The 16,803-nt window shown below is 44.1% G+C and overlaps 1 protein-coding gene across 1 annotated transcript in view; it reads left to right on the top strand.

The window, feature by feature from the left end:
• Positions 1–16,803, top strand: part of WWC3 (WWC family member 3) — a 146,744-nt gene that overhangs the window by 101,786 nt on the left and 28,155 nt on the right. Inside the window, exons 9-12 of the mRNA XM_006892356.1 lie at positions 6,504–6,725; positions 13,251–13,340; positions 14,133–14,369; positions 14,448–14,776. Of these exons, the coding sequence (XP_006892418.1) occupies positions 6,504–6,725; positions 13,251–13,340; positions 14,133–14,369; positions 14,448–14,776 (878 nt within the window). The remainder of the gene's footprint in view (positions 1–6,503; positions 6,726–13,250; positions 13,341–14,132; positions 14,370–14,447; positions 14,777–16,803) is intronic.

The following is a 16,803-nucleotide window of genomic DNA, read 5'->3' on the forward strand; positions in this document are numbered from 1 at the left end:
GTACAAGAAGAAAATGACATTTCTCACATATTTCAGACTTGCTGGAATCGCTTTGAATAGTCCACAACTCATTACCACAGTCAGCCTTAATCTTGGGACTCAAAAGCAACCCCCCCAAAAAAAAATTCAAATCCAAAACATATAGAATCTTGTCTGGGTGGTGTATGATTAGTAAAATAAATAGAAGAAGCAGTTCTTTCTCATTACCCACCATTCTGACCAGGGTCACAATGGAAGATGTCTGAATTGAGTGGGAGGAAAAGGTAGATAAAATTCAAATTGTTTAAAACAGCCAGACTTACAGGACTGGTAGAGACAGCAAGAATCCCCCCCACCCCAAAACTGTCACCCGAAGACACCCTTCAACGTGGACTTGGAGCCAATCATCTCGGAGGTATCCTTTCAGCCAGATAATAGATTGTCTTCTAAAAGAAATAATGCTAACCCATGAGAAATGTTCTCCCGGAAATTAAGATCAACTCTACGAGACTATCCCGACAGCAAAGTTGAGAAGGCGAGGAGGGTGAGGGAAACTAGATCAGTGGAGTGGAACAAGCAGGGTGGAGATAATGAGAATGCTGACGCCTTCAAACCCTCTTGACCAATGTCATGGGGTGATTCGTATAAAAATGTACTAGAAGGGAATTGAATGTGCTTTGAACATGTCAGGAGGGGCCAGTGCCTGAAGAAGGACATGCTTGGTAAAGTACGAGGTCAGCAAAAGAGCAGAAGACCCTCAACGAGATGAGTTAACACAGTAGCTGCAGTAGTGGGCGGAACCTTAGCAAGAGCTGTGAGGCCAGTACAGGACTGGGCAGTTTCGTTCTGTTGTGTATGGGGTTGCGCTGAGTCGGAACTGACTCAGTGGCACCCGACAAACATATTGTATACTCTTCTACCTCAAGTACAATAAAACGTTTTTCTTTTTTAAAAATGACTGCTTCTTTCTTTTCCCTTGAGGAACATCACTTAGGATTCCAAAAGTAGAGCTCAGGATAGGAATATTTTCAGATGAGCAGTTTAAAAGTTTAGGCATCTTCTTGAGAAGCCTGGTTGGAGAAACAAATCTTGACGCCTGCTGGTGATGCACATGGCTCCTTCCTCACCTGAGAGAGAGACTGTGCCCCAGACGGTGCAGGCTCGAGCTTTTCCCGTAGAAACACTCCCTGGCCAGCTAGGAACCAAGCTTTTGACCATCTCGTTTCTTTGCCATAGTGTGTGTTGTTGGGGCCATTCCTGCTGCTCGTCTGGTACCAACAGCCAGTGGTTATGCTTCCAGTTGAATTTCATCAGTAACTTGTTTACTTTCTTTATTTCTTTGTGCATCAAGTGTGTGCATAAAGACTATTGGGGTTTGAAGTGTGTTCCCCTTAAAATATATAGATACTGCATGGAAATGGGGTCTTTCTTTGCAGATGTCATCAGTCAGGTTAATGAGGTCATGTAAGAGCAGGGTGAGTCCTAATCCTAAGATCTTCTGAGTGGTGTTTTATAAAAGAAAGAACAGATACAAAAACAGAGTCACAAATGGAAAGATAATCCTATGAAGATGAATCAACAAGCCAAAGAATGCCAGGAGATGCCTGGGACTATGCTGGAGTTGGGAAAGACAGGGAAGATCTGAGAGATCATGGCCCAGCATCCCAACCTCTAGCTGCCAGAACTGTGACACAATGACTTGTTCTTCTTAGAAGCCACCCATTTTGTGGTATTTTGCTATAGAAGCCCTAGGGATCTAAGACGGAGGGCTTAGCTACTAGAGACAAAGGAAAGTATCCTCTCCATCTGTAATTGTTTGCAAGAGCAGTGGTGACAAAGTACCACACACAGGGCAAACAGAAGTTTACCATCCCATTGTTCTCGACAATACGAGTCCACATAGTTGGGATTGTGCTCTGTGTTGATTCTTTCTGGATGCTTTGAGGGAAAATATGTTCCATGCCTCTTCTTACCTTCTGGTGATGGCTGCTGCTTCCCGATGTGCCATTCTCTGCCCTGCCCCACATAGCAGCCTTCCCTCTTATCTTCTCTCTTTTGTAAGGATGCCACTTTGATGGGATTAAGAGCCACCCTACTGCAGTGCAGCCTCATGCTCATATGACTGGTATCATCTTCATAGACCCTATTTCCTAACCAAGTCCCACTGACGGTCAGGGAGTTAGGACACAACTCAGTGCATACCACCACTGCAGATGCACCCGATCCGCTTAGGTCAAGATAAGGAAGCTTTCAGGCTTTCTGCTTTTCATTGGGGAAGGGGGGGTGGATCTGCATGCTCCGAGGGGAGAAGATGTGAAGCCAGCACAGCTGAGGACGGGGTACAGTGTTGGTGTATTATTAGATCCTCCTAACATTGCCAGCTCTAAATGCAGACTTTGCTAATTCCACTGTGGAGTTGAGTTGTGAGGAAGGAGCTGATTGGGGACTTCATTGTTCCCTCTGATTTTGACCTCAATTGAGGTTTGCTTTGGGGTGCACAAACCTAATTTTTTTTCTTTTTGGCAGTTTAGCATTACAGAAAAATGATACAAAAACTAGAGAACGTTTGCACATATCCTTTCCCCACAGCTCATGGTGTTCTTTCTTTGCATTCCTGTGGCCCATTTGTTGTAATTGATGAACTGATACTGATACATTGTTCTTAGCCCACTTTCATAGCAAGCTTTTGCTTTTTATCGATGTGAATATTAAAGTGGAAGAGGTATCAAATGAGGAGGCAGAAGACCCCAAGCCGAGGCAGGTAGTGCTCCGGGACAGGGCCTGGGGCTCTGTTGCATTGGAGCGTCATCAGGTGGGACATGGGCTGCCTGGAGGTCTGGTCTGGCCTCACAGAGCCCCAGAGGTTTAGTAGCATGAGGAGTTATATAAGGGACTTCTTAGGTACACAATCAAACAGGCACCGTTTACGCATGTTTGTATGTTTGCTATGAGCCAAACACCTCTTGATAAGTGAGATAATCCTGCTTGTAATAGCAGAGGTATATTTTATTGTAGGAGAAGGCAACTCAGATTTTTTGGGGTGCCATGTGAGATGTTGCAGTGACTTCCACAGTAAAAATATGGGCTTCTGTTTATGGTCCATTGGTTCCTGGATTGTCACAGAAAAGGTGTTTGGGCAAGACTAGTGTAGGAGAAGTGATCCATGTTTTACTTTTGCAAACATTAGATGTGTTCAGGGAAATCACATAATACATATGGAACCTGAATGCTTGCTTTTGGATCTCCTTTCTTTTCCTTAACTCTCCAGGACCCTCTAGTTGCAAGCTTTGACGGGCCTTTGTGACATTTTATTTGGAGGACATAAAATGTATTCTCTTTCACATGGAGAGGGAGCGCTGGTGGTGTAGTTGTGCTGCTACCTGACCCAAAGGCCTTGAGTCTCTGGCAATGTCAGTGCTGCAGTGACAGCTCAGGAGAAGGATGGGCAACTTTCTCTCTCTCTTTTTACATTTTTTTAAGGGCCCTTCAATTTTCAACGTTCCCTTTCCCCCACCCCATGCATGTACCTTGTGTTTTACACAGTCTTTACATTTTGTTAATTTATATTGTGAGGGTTTTTTTGGGGGGCAGCTTCCTCTTGTCATGATTTACAGCCTTGAAAACCCAGTGGAAGGGTCGCTGTGAGTAAGAACTAATCAGACGGCAATGAGGGAGTGAGCGAGACCAAATAGAAGCATTAATAAAGGATCTAGTTGCCTCGTGGAGAAGAGGAAACTCGCCTATTTTAAACTGGTTTCTATTTGCTTTTAAAATGAGCTTGGAAATTTTTTGGGTTTTTTGGCAAACTTTAATCGTGACCTTGCTTAGCTTCCATGCATTTAATTTCACCGAAATGGAATTTCAAGGAAATATTTTTCTGGAAATGATTTTTTCCTTTAATACCCAGAATGTGGAGGAGGGCTCTGGCAAACAGGAGATTCCATTGTGCAGATCAGCTGTTTGGCGTGTATGTTTCCAAAGGTACCTCGGAGCGGCGCTTCCCTGGTTAGCCATAGGTGGAAGCACTGGTTTAAGTAAACTAACACACGGTAGTTACTCTGTGGATCTTGCACATTTTTAGAACAACAGCAAGTTGATCCAGGATATGGTTCTATCAGCAAAGCTTTCTTATCTATCCAGTGGGGGTGGGGGGAGGTGAAGAGCACCCAATCCAGCTGCTAGCAAGTTAGCCCTGACTTCTGGCAACCAAACCGCATGTGTGTCCGAGTAGGGCTGTGCTCCATAGGGTTCCTGGTGCCTAATTTTTAAGATGCAGATCACCAGACCTTTCTTCCAGGGCACCTCTTGTGTGGACTTGCATCACCTTAGTTAGCAGCTGAGCTCATTAGTTCTTTGTGCCCCCCAGATCTTCCATTCCTATGGGAAATGCATGGTAAATTGGTGAAGGACTTGTTCTGTGGCTTCTAATACAGACAGACAGATAGATGCTTGTGTCTCTCTTGACTGGTCTGAGGACAGGCCCCAAATACCCACATGTGGAAGACCTTTGATCTACCTTCTGTGGGTAAGGATATGGGAAAGAAACAGTATTTTCCAATATATGCCAATATTCTTCTATAGCTTGAAAATGAGCACACAAACATTTGCATCATTATGTAATTTTATTACCACGAACTCCCACCCCTCTTCTTCAGCCCCACAATCCTTGCCTAGTGCCCCACACCACCAGAACAACTTTCCAGATGGGCTGCGTGAAGTCACTGTCATCCGAGTTTTGTTTTTGTTGGAGAGGCCGCCCCTCCCCATGTATTTGTCCCGCGAGCTGTGGAAAGTTACAGTCCACTGATGTACTGTTCTCTTTATGCCAGCGGTGAGGCAGGCCTTCTGAATTTGCCTGTCTCCTCTCCTTCCTTCTGGGATTCATTCCCCCAGCTCCTTCATTCATTCTGCTGATAGTGGATAGTGCTCGGGATTTTCCTGGAAAGGACTAAATTGCCTCCACTGGTTGCAACTGGAATCCTTGCTGAGTGGTAGCTAAGCTAGAGCTGGCAGACTCAAATGGACTCTTGATCTCAAGTCACTCTTCCTTGGTGTGCCATCAGTTTCAAAAGACCCCAGAAAATGCAAAAGAAGTGCTTTGTTACATGGGTCTGTTGGACTTTCCCTGTGAATCAGGTACATTGAAATGAAGAAAAGGAGGATGACAGTGGTCTTTCTCCTCAGTATCCAGGCCTCTCCTGGTCTATCATAGAAGGTTCTGGAAGTCTCATTCATACAGTGTCTGACTCAGTTATATATCACTGCCGGAAAATTGAATCCCAAAAGTGGACTCCCCGGCTCAGCTGGTCTGTGGCCCTGTCAAGCTAGTCCAGTCATTCGTTGGTTCAGTGAACCTTTTTGGCACTGTTTTCCAACATGTTTTCAGGGCATTAGTTGTACATTCAACAAGAATACATCTAATGTGGCCACTGTTGTGAGGCCACTTTCTTTGCCTTTATGAGGCACTGGACTTGAGTCAAATGTGTGCTTATTTCTCAGCTACGCCGTGTTTACCCTTTTCTTGTCATAGCTCTGGGGTTTCCTGGTTGCCTCAGTACCTTTACTGGCTCAGGCATCCAGCCAGGTTGGTGATTCCCCTGTACCCAGCCAGTGCAGGGACAGCCTCACTTGGCACCTAGGTGTGCCTGCTGCAGTGAGTTAGCAGTGCATGCCTATATGGAGCATACCAGTGAGGATTCAGAAGTCTGGACCCAGTGGGCAGATGGGCAGCCTAGTGATATGCCCTCTGAGCCTGCCCACCCTTTGTTTACCATTCCCCTGCGGTGGAGACTGTCACATCAGTGCCTAGTGAACAACTTCAGATGTCCCAGGCCCATGGGCATCTCCAGACCAGGTGAGGTGCTGTGGGGAGGTGGTGTCTTGCTACCTAGAGAAGCTGGTCTCAGACTTGAGCAGTTACCCGAGTTCCGGGCAAGGTACTTTGGATTTCCTTTGTGGTTAAGGTCAAGGTCTGTGGTACAAGAAGCAGCAACCAGAGCCAGCATGCATGCAGCCCCTGCCTTCCCCGTGCTTGCATTCAGAAGCCCAGGTGAGCAGTGTGCCTCTCTCCTACTGTTTTCTCAAGGTGGGTGTCACTTGTGAGGCATGGCAGCATAGACAGAAACCAGAGACCTCTCTCTTGGGTCCAGTGTGGTAGTTAGCTCCTGACGAGGGTGGGGTGGAGAGAGTAAATGCCTCCTCCAGCTTGGAGTCATATCATAGAGGAGGTCAATGATCTGAACCATCACACAGTATCTGTCCCCTAGCAACTGCCACTTTGTTTGCAAGTCTTTGCAACAAGTGGGTTGTGATGTTATTGTCACGTTGGCAGCTCATCCACTTGGGGAGACTATACTAAAAACTCACACCCCATTTTTATGACTGACTGTGTCTAAATCCTTTGTTTTTCTCATGTATCACTTCCTAAGGCAGTTATCAACATTTGTTTAACAGATGGGTCTATAGAGGCCATGTGGCTCCAGTGGTCTGTTGAGTTGACTGATGATCCCATCTCTATCTTGCAGAGTCTCCAGTATCCAGCAGCAGCTGGCCCAGCTTGACCATGAGCCCTGGCCAGGAATGGCTGAGGCTGACAGAGACCGGCTTCAGCTCCTCAAAGAGAAGGAAGCTTTGCTTCAGGAGCTGCAGCTCCTCCCTCAGCAGAGGAGGTCTGCGGAAGACGTGGCGAGGCTGGAGGAGGAGATCCAGCGAGCCCGTACCACATCTGCACAAGGCGCCACGGAAAGGTAGGTCCTCCACACAGCTTAGGACAGGCATGCGAGTCTGCGTCCCCATTGATTTATTCCATTCTGTTTCAGCTTATTATCAATTTGGTTTAGGTTTCAAATACCACAAACTTCAGTGAGAATGCCTTAAATGATAGTGTTCTGCATGCATTAACCAAATCTGACAAAAGAACAAGTATCCAGTTTAGTTGAATTATGACTGACCTTTTACATGAACAACCAATTAATGTATTTTAAATTATTACATGCAGGGAACAGTAAAGCGTCAGTAAATTAATCTGATGACATCCTACCACTGTACCCATGCTCATGTAATATTACTGAAATTTATTCTGAATAAACAAACCAACCCATTGCCAGTGAGTTGACTCTGACACGTAGCGTTCTTCTTTCTGAGGTTGTAAATATTTTTTTTGTTTTATTGATTTTCTTTCAATCACTCTTTATTTATAAGAGTTTTCAAATAAATTAGTTTTTTTATTCATTTGTTCATAGAGATTTTACCCCTTCCCTCCATCTGTCCCACCACAATCACTTCAAGCCATAATGCGTGTCCTGTTCCAGATTGCTAACTGCACTACACAGAATGTCTGATGGCCCATTCACTTCACATTGACCTTCCTTTCACATAGTCCGATGCAGCATTCATTACTTATCCATTCTTTGCCTGCTCTTCCCCTCTCCCCCATAATGCTCCTATTTTTATACAAGTGATCTTCTGTAGTATTTGTCTTTTTTAATTGAATTCTTTCACTCATTATAATGTTCTCTAGACTTATCCATGTATGTTTCATGAGTTCCTCATTGTTTTTCAATGCTTTGTAATACTCCATTGTGTGAATGTACCACAATTTCGCCATTCATGCATTTGTTGATAGGCACTTGGACTGCTTCCATCACTTTGCTATTTTGAATGATGCTACAATAAATATGTGTGCATTCATCTGTTTATGTCACAGCTCTGATTTCTACAGGATATATTCCCAGTAGTGGGCTAGGATCAACTATGGGTCTGATCCACTCGACAGCACAAAACAGTTATTAAAGAGGTTGTCATTTCCTCGCTTAATGAATTTTGTCACTTTGTCAAATATCACTTCAATTTCTAGGTTCTGTACCCTATTCCATTGATCTGTGTATCTGTCACAGTACCAATACCATGCTGTTTTGAATACTTCAGCTGTGTAGTAGGTTTAGAGATCAGGGAGTATGGTGCTTCTTACTTTGTTTTTCTTTGTTAGCAGAGCTTTGCTTATTCTAGGTCTCTTTCCTTCCCAAATAAAGTTTGAAATTGCTCTTTTTATCTCCTTGAAGAATATCTGTATTGCAATAGCATTGAACTTAGAGATTGCTTTTGATAGGATTATTGTTTTCATCATATTGAGTCTTCCTATCCATGATTATGATATATTTTTCCCAGTTATCTAGGTCTTTGTGTTTCTTGCAGTGTTCTGTAATTTTCTTTATATGGAACTTTTGTATCTCTAATTATGTTTATTCCTAATTATTTCATCTTGTGGTTGGCTGTTATAATTGGTATTAGTTTTTCTTTGTCCTTTTCTATGTTCTTTTTGCTACTGTATGACTCTTAAACATTTTGTTTCATAACATTAATTGCAATTGTACAATGCTGTTATTTTCAGTATCTTGTCAAACTGTCACCATCCCGTCCTTTTTCCTTCACTCTACCCATCTGTCTGCTATTTTCTGCTCCCACTTCCTTTCCCCCTCGTCCCTGCTGAGATTGTGAATCTTGATGGAAAGAGATGGCCCACGCTCCTCCAGAAGAGTGGCCGGTGGATTCAGACTGCTGACCATTAGTTGGCAGTGCAACATCTAACCAGTTATACCACCAGAGGTCCTAAGTAATAACCCTGAAGCAAAATCCATTGTAGACCAAGGTGTGGAGAACCCATTTTAAAGTGAATTTGCAGAACTTACATGTGGCTCTGGAACATTCTTTATTGTCATCAGAACAACTACTGCTTAGGGTGTTTATTTGCATAGTGGAGAGGAGGCAAAAAGGGGGTGAGAATGTGTGCATCTGAGCCTCTTGCTGAGAAGTAGAACATGATTGAGATGAGAAGAAGCGAAAAAGGCCAGAATGAACCACCACTTAACTCATACCTCTTCCTGGGATAGATCCTGATGTGTGCTTTTTGCCTGATTGTGGTACAGTGGCACCCTCTACAGGTTCAGTGTCATTTTTCTGTCTCTCAGATCACCAGTTGAGACAGCTGGTAGTCTAGCTCTAGAACTCAACAGCTCTGTTGATGATGGGAAGAGTCCCCTTCCTGACACTGCCTCATTGCCAAAATGTGCCCTGCAACTTTGAGCTCTGCCTTGTATTTCTGACCAGGGAAGTGTGTTCTTTATTTAGCAGTAGGCAGCCTACAGTCTATGTGAGGCCTAATTCCAAACCTTGGACTTGTTCAGCATGGGAAGCGTGGAGCTCTCTCAGTGTCTTTTGTATTTTTGACATTGAGTTTTTGGAGCTTTTTCATCTAGTACCATGGCACCTTACTCCCGTTTACAATTTGTGATTGTATACCAGCTGGACACAAGATCTGCTTTCCACATTAAAGCATTGTCAGAAGTTTTTCCATAGCCATCTGCAAGTTAATGTACTGGCTCCTTATCATGATCATAAGCTGTATCTCTAGGGGCAGTTGGTGAGAGTTCTGTGGTAGAAATCTCCATTCGGAAGACCTGAGTTCAATTCCTGGTCAATGCAGTTCGTTCACGACCATCACACAGCTTGTGGGTGGGGGTGTGCATGTTGCTGTAATACAGAAGAGTCTTCACCAGAGATTTGTGACTAAGACAGATTAGGAAGAAAAACTTGACAATCTACTTTAAAAAAACAAAATCCCCCTTATCACTAAAAACGCCAGATGTTAGGCCAGGAGCAATCACCTGGCTGAACCATAAATCATAATGGAATGTCCCTCCCTACCCTTGAAATGTCCCTCCCTACCCTTCCTGATCCCTGGAGGGCCTGCTATAAAAATCCTCCTGAATATGCCCTAATTGTGACTTGTCCCTCCCTACCCTTCCCACTCCCTGAAGGGCCTGCTGTAAAAACCCTCCTGAATATACCCTAATTGTGACTTCCTTGGCCTGTCCTTTAAAGACCAAGGAACCTCGCCAGGGATCTCCCTTAATAAAGCTGCTTTTAAGCTTTCTTTCTGTCTCTCTGGTCCTTTTCTTGAGTCCTTGGCCTTACATCTGATGCAAAGACCTAACAGCTCCCAGATTTGTTAAGGTTTGGAAACAGAAGTGGCATCTACTTCTTAAACCACAAACCCCGGGGAAACTCTATGAACTTGGAGAAACAGCGATAGTTATAGAAAGGCTTCAGGCCTTTTGTTCATAGGGTCACTAAGAGTCATGCTCACTTGATGGAAATAAACACAACATATAAATATTTTGCACCAGAGCACTGAGAAGCCAAAGTAAAAGGAAGAAATCAGGAAATTAAGGAGCTGAACAGAAGATTTCAAAGGGCAACTTTGGAGGTCAAAGCAAAATACTAAAATGAAATGTTGAAAGAGCTGGAGGTTTGGGTTTGTTTGGGTTTTTTTTTTTGGTTTGTTTTTTTGTTTGTTTGTTTGTTTTATTGGCCTTTAGGTGAAAGTTTATTTAACAAATGAATTTTTGCTTAATAGTTGATTTTCAAATTGTTCCGTTACATGGATTGCAATTCCTGAAATGGATCAGCACTCTCCCCAGTTCCACCTTGGTTTTTCCCTTTTCCATTTATCCAGTTCCTTGGTCCCCCCTCCCTACCATCTTGTCTTTACTTTTTAGCAGATGTTGCCCTTTTAGTCTTTTACACCTGATTGTTCTGTGGAACACATCTTCTCTGGAGATTGTTTATTTTATAGGCCAGTCTTTCGTTTGGTTAAAACATAGTCTCCAGAGTGACTTCAATTCCAAATTAGAAGGTGGTCTTTGAGTAATAATCTCAGGGGATCCTTCAGTCTCTGTCTGACTAGTAAGTACAGTTTTTTTGTTTTGTTTTTTTTTGTAAGTACAGTTTTTAAAATGAATTTTAGTTGTTCCTCCACCAATTCGAACTAGGTTCTTCTATTGTGTTCCTAATTAGAGTGTTTGATGGTGGTAGTTGGGAACCATCTAGTTCTTCTGGTCTCAGATTAGAAGAGACTGTGGTTCTTGTCGGTCTTTGGTCATTTGGACTAATTATATTTGCTTAGTTTTATACTCTTCTTCCCAGAAATGATTATTAATTTTTAGAATTTATTCCTTTGAAGTAGCAGCACCTATTCTACTTTGGTTTGGGCCAATAAATGGTCTGTATCTCTATGTTAGTTTCCTTAGCTGTTGCAAAAACATAACACCAGCTCGGTGTCTTAAAAGAACAGAAATGTATTCTTTCACAGTTCTGACACAAGAAGTCATAAATTGGGCTCCTCTGTACCAAGCCTTTTCGTAATTTGATGCCCAACAATCCTTCATGTTTCTTAACTTGTAGATACATTCACATAGCCAGTAACTGTTTCAGGGCCTCTTCTCCTTTATAAAAACAGCATTCCAATTAGGACATTCCCAACTCCAGCATGCCCTCGTGTTAACTAATGGTATCTTCAAACCCTGTTTCCAAATACAGTCACATTCACAGGTACAGGGATCAGGACTTCGTCATATCTTTTGGAGAGCACATAACTTCATCCCTTTTTTCTTTTTATTTGGAAAAACATGTAGAGAAGTTAGACAAATATTTGAGATTCATATTTGTAAAAATAGTGTGGCATTGGAGGCACGTAGTAATCTCCTTTAACTTCACAAGTAGAAAGGAGGATCATTACTAGCATCAGCCCAAGGTTGCTTCCTATGAGATAATTAGACATACCTTCTCCTCCCAACTCTTTTGTCATTTTGACATCAGCCGTCCTTCATACAGTACTCCCTGTTTCTCTGTTAGATTAAATAAAGTCATTGCAATGGCCATAAAGAACTCAGACAGTACTCAGGATTATGAGGTTTGTTAGGGAGGAAAGAGGTCGTAATTTAGGATCAAAAATGTCTTAGGATATAATGCTTCAATTTAGACAATCTCTCCTCAGCCATGCCTGCAGAAAGTTGTCTCTGGTCTTTGGCTCCCATGACCTCTCAGTTTGGATTCTGTCCTACTTGGGCAAGTGTTAAAAGTTTTTACATCTGCCAATAAGTGCTCAGAGGCATCTCATTTTGCCATCAAGCTTTGGCCCTGAGGTGCTCAGCTATAGCTCTTCCAAATGCCTGGAGGCACCTCTACTCCACCAGCAAGCCTTTTGTCTGAAGATGCATCTCTGGCCAAGGAAGCCCACCATTCTCTCTCCGTCTTTATGCTCTCTCTACTGATGAGCTACGTGTGTGTGAGTGTGAGTGTGTGTGTGTGTGTGTGTGTGTCTCCTTCTCTCTCTTATATTGAATCCTGACAGTCTTAGTTCTGTAGACATTGTTGCTTCTCATAGTTTGTCATTTTCAGTATTAAGCGCTCTCGTCCTGCCCTCTCTCTGCTCCTGTTTCTTGAATCTAGAAGAATCTCAGCACAGGAATCTTGGATCCTAAGGATGTGCCCCATTCCTGGCTTTTCTTTCTTGGTGGTAGTGAGATTTTTCCTCTTCTCTGATCAATTCTCTCTTCTTTATCACTTGTAATACAAAAAAGGTGTCATTTAAACAAGGGCATAACAGACCATTTTTTACTAGTTAGGATAGCTATTACTTAGTTTTAAGATGACTTCAGGGAATATTTTTGTTTTAAAAATTATCTCAGGCTAATAATATCAGAGGTTAATCTGGCCTCTCCATCTCCAGAAAGTCTTAAAGTCTATAGAATTTTTAAATCTGTTCTGCATTTCCCCCAACTTGATCAAGATTATTCTATGAGATGTTTGATCAAAACACTAAGTAATGGTAACTGCGCACTGTCCAGTTCTACTGGTCTCATGATGGGTCTTATGTGAGTCCTACTTTGTTTATGTGTGATATCATGGAATTCATATTGGGTTGAATTTTATGCAAAAGTGTTAAGAAAAATATTCACAGTCTAATTCTGGGCGTGTGTACATTTCAGGCCAGGTGTTGCATTCAGAGATGCACCACAGTGTGCTGTGGGATGTGCTCTACTGAAGTCTCTGTCCTGGAATCCTCTGTGAATTTAGAGGATTCTTATGGTTGAGACAGTTCCTGTGGCTGGGACTGTCAGTACAGTGGAGAATTGGCAGTTAAATTTCTTGTCATGAAAATATGCTTGCTCTCTTTGACATTCAGAGGAGCCCTTATGAAGCTTTGGTTAAGTGCTCAGTTAACTGTCCAAAAGGTCAGTAATTTGAACATACCAGCTGCCCTGTGGTTGGAAGATGTGGCTATCCGTTTCCATAAAGATTACATACAGCCCAGAAAGCCTTATGGGGCAGTTTGCTGTTTTACAGGGTTACTATGAGTTGGAATCAATACAATCACAACGGTCTTCCTCCCCCCCCTTATATCCACTGACTTGATATTCTCTTATCTATAGGATTCTACTTCAGGAGAAAAGAAATTGTCTGCTTAGGCAACTGGAAGAAGCCACTCGTTTAAAGTCCTATCTCCAGTCCCAGCTAAAGAGGTTGGTTACTTTAAAAGAGAAAGTGTCCTTGTTATGTCTTAATGACATTTCCTTGAACTTGGATTTTCTCCCTGTGCAACTTGGACCCTGAGGTGGTAGTAAAGAATAGAAAAGGGGACTAGTGATATTTTTTAACTTGACCTACTAATAATATATGAGTCAGTGATAATGAGGATAATTGATGCAGAAAAACCAGTCTAAAGCCAAATGTATTTGTGGATTTTTTTGAATCTAAATCACAGTTTCAGAAGTGTCTATGTATAGCTACATATAAGCATACATACACTTTAATTTAGGTATTTTTTTTAAAAATGAATATTTTAAAACTAAGTGAATTGGGGTGCTCAATGACAGCTCATGTCTTTAAGTACTTGCTGTGTAGTGAAGTATGATTTTAAGGGCTATGTCTGGCCTGTTGTCTCAGTTACTCCTCCTAAAGGTACCTTGAGGTAGAAACAGTTATTATCCCAGTCTTGGCATAGTGATGAGCTTAGGGTTGTTAACTAACCTGACCTAATGTACTCAGCTGATATGTGCTTCAGCCTGATCTTCAAATCAGGCACTTGTGCTCTGGAGCCCTTGATTTTAGATTTTAACCCTTGCTCCATGGTGCCATTATAAAGGTCCAAGGTAGAGATTCATGAAGGTCCATTAACAGCTGTGTCGGGGTTTTCCGAATCCTCCAGTTAGTGGGGGTGTGAGGCTGGATTGTCCTCCTTACAGAGCAGCCTAGAAGCAGGGGACCCCGGTCTCCGGGATGATGTGCTCAGAGTGCAACTTCTCTTTTTGCAGCCTGTCAGCCAGCACCCTGACGGTGTCCTCAGGTAGCAGCCGGGGCTCGCTGGCCTCCAGCCGGGGTTCCCTGGCCTCCAGCCGGGGATCCTTGAGCTCCATCAGCTTCACCGACATCTATGGCCTACCACAGTATGAGAAGCCTGATGTTGACAGCAGCCAACTCTTACGCTTTGACCTGATTCCGTCTGACTCCGTGGGAAGAGATGGCCCTATCTCTGATTCTCCTGGCCCCTTGTCTGCCAGTGGCAATGGCAATGGTGGCGGCGGTGGTGGCGGCAGCGGCACTGGTATTTGCAGTGGTGGTGGCACCAGCGGCTTTAACAAGCCAAGGCGGTCCCTGGACACTCCACAGTCGCTGGCTTCTCTGTCCTCTCGATCCTCCCTGTCCTCCCTGTCTCCCCCAAGCTCGCCTCTGGACACGCCCTTCCTCTCAGCCTCCAGGGACTCTCCACTGGCCCCAGTGGCAGATAGCATTGAAGTGCCAGGCCTGGGCATGCTAGACAGGCTGCGGGTCCAGGCCTCTGCTCTGGGAGATGAAGAGCTGCCGGGGGCAGTGTCCATCCAGCCACGCCTGTTCCCCTGTGAAGAGGAAGGATCTCGAGAGCGAGGACCCCATGTGGCCAGCGCTCCTGCAGGTGGCAGTAAGTATCCACAAGGCCTGTGGGTTTTCACAGTCCTGCGAAGAAGTGCGTGCAGGTAGTTGCACTGGGGCCCCTGGCGTTTCCAGTGCATTGTGAGCTTTGCATTTAGGAGCTTGCTGGGGTTCTGCAGAGTGCAAACCCTCTGCTGATCTGTGTAGTTCCACTGTGGGACTTCCTGCATCTGGAACAATAATGTCACTTGGCAAAGATGCCTTTCCCACATTTTTGGCTTGTTGCCAGAAAGCCCGTAGTAGTTGTTGAAAATGAGCTAAGAACCACACAATATTCCATATTCAGAGGATGATAAAGATATAATAGGGCCTTAAGGAGTTCTGCAGGGAGTGTGCCTGGGTGGAACATTATGTGTGCATGTACCCATTGAAGACCACACATGGACTGTGGGCTGGTTGGAGCTGAGAGAAGTCTCTATGACCTTTCCAACTGGAAGCAATATTTATTGCTCCTTTACTGCCATCCCTGAGACCTTAGGCAAGGACCAGAGACGTTTTTGGTTGTAACAATTGGGTGCAGGCAGGATGCTACTGGCTTCTCAGGGCAGATGCCAGGGATGCTGCTAAACACCTTACAGGGCACAAGCCAGCCTCTCAAAATGAGTTTCACAGATGGCAATATGGCCAACACTGAAAAAAACAGTTAACTTACCATGGGATCATTTAGCACAAAGGATCAAAACAGAACTTGGATACAAAACTAGTGTAGGATAGTGGAAACTACTTTGAGTTGGCAGCTTAGAGACCTGTGTTCTGTTCCGTGGTCTGTTGACTAGTAGTTCTGTGACCTTGAGTTTGAAATTTCCCTTCATTCATTCCAGTCTTTGTTTCCCCATTTTTTAACAAACCGATCTTGATGGGCCCTCATGTTGACCACCAAGGAGGCCTTGTGCTGCTGTAGTCTTAAGCATTGGGCTTCTGGCCAGAGAGTTGGCATTTCATGCCCATTAGCCACTATGAGGGAGAAAGATGAGGTAGGTGGTCTGCTCTGGTAGACTGACAGCCTTGAAAACCCCATGAGGCAGTTTGACGCTGTCCTGTGGAGTATGGCCTCCACCTAAGTCAAACTGACTTGACAGCAAAGGGTTGTGCTGATTACCATTCTCTTACCCATGACTTGCATATGTGTCAGGAGTCCCTGGTAACCTTGTATATTTAACCGGAGACCTGTCCTGTTCTGCGACAGTACTGGGCCCTTCTTGCTCTGCTGTTGTGTTTTCCTCTCTGTGTTAAACCTTTCATGCCCTCAGATACACAGTTTCTGGAATTCACTTATCCAGGGACATGTAGTTTACAGGGCACTGCCTCCTAGACACAGGTTTGTTCTTCTGTGTTTATGCCTTGCATTTAAAACAGCAAATATACACCTAGAACTGGATTGCCCCTCTGTCATTGCTGAAGTTTATTTTCCTCTTAGTAATTTTTACTCCTTTACACTCAAAAATAAAAAACTCATTGTTGTCAGGTTGCCATCAACTCATAGTTGACCTGCGCTGGGTTTCCAGGGCTGTGAATGGTCGGGAGGAGATTGCCCGCCTTTGTGTTGCAGAAGCCCTGGTGGGCTCAGACTGCTAGTGGGTGCAGCCTTTGGGCTGGCAGTGAAGGCACTCCTCCCTGGCGAGGTATGAGAGTGTCTGTCTGACCATCAGAAAATCACGACACCAGGATAAAGACGGGATGTGAGGGAGAAGAACTGACTTGGGGTCTGATCATTTGTTGATCGGCTTCCTGTGGGGTCAAACTACTTAGACCAGGAGATCCTTGCTCATGTTACATGAGCATTGATACTGCCACCTGGTGGTCAACACCCACATGCTAGCGTCAGTAGTGTCCTTTTTACAAACATGAAATGATTACCTCACTCAGTGGGGCCTGTTGGGGGACTTCCTGAGGGCCGAGTTGTGTAACAAGCTTCAGGCATGGGCACAGAACGATGGACCCCAGAGCAGTCTTCACACTCATCAGGAACTCGTTCCCTTTATCAGTGCCCACAGTTCCCGCCAACTGTAGAGTCCT

Source organism: Elephantulus edwardii, unplaced genomic scaffold (assembly GCF_000299155.1).
Source record: "Elephantulus edwardii isolate Elephantulus edwardi_28Jun2011 unplaced genomic scaffold, EleEdw1.0 scaffold00115, whole genome shotgun sequence".
Taxonomy (NCBI): Eukaryota; Metazoa; Chordata; class Mammalia; order Macroscelidea; family Macroscelididae; genus Elephantulus; species Elephantulus edwardii.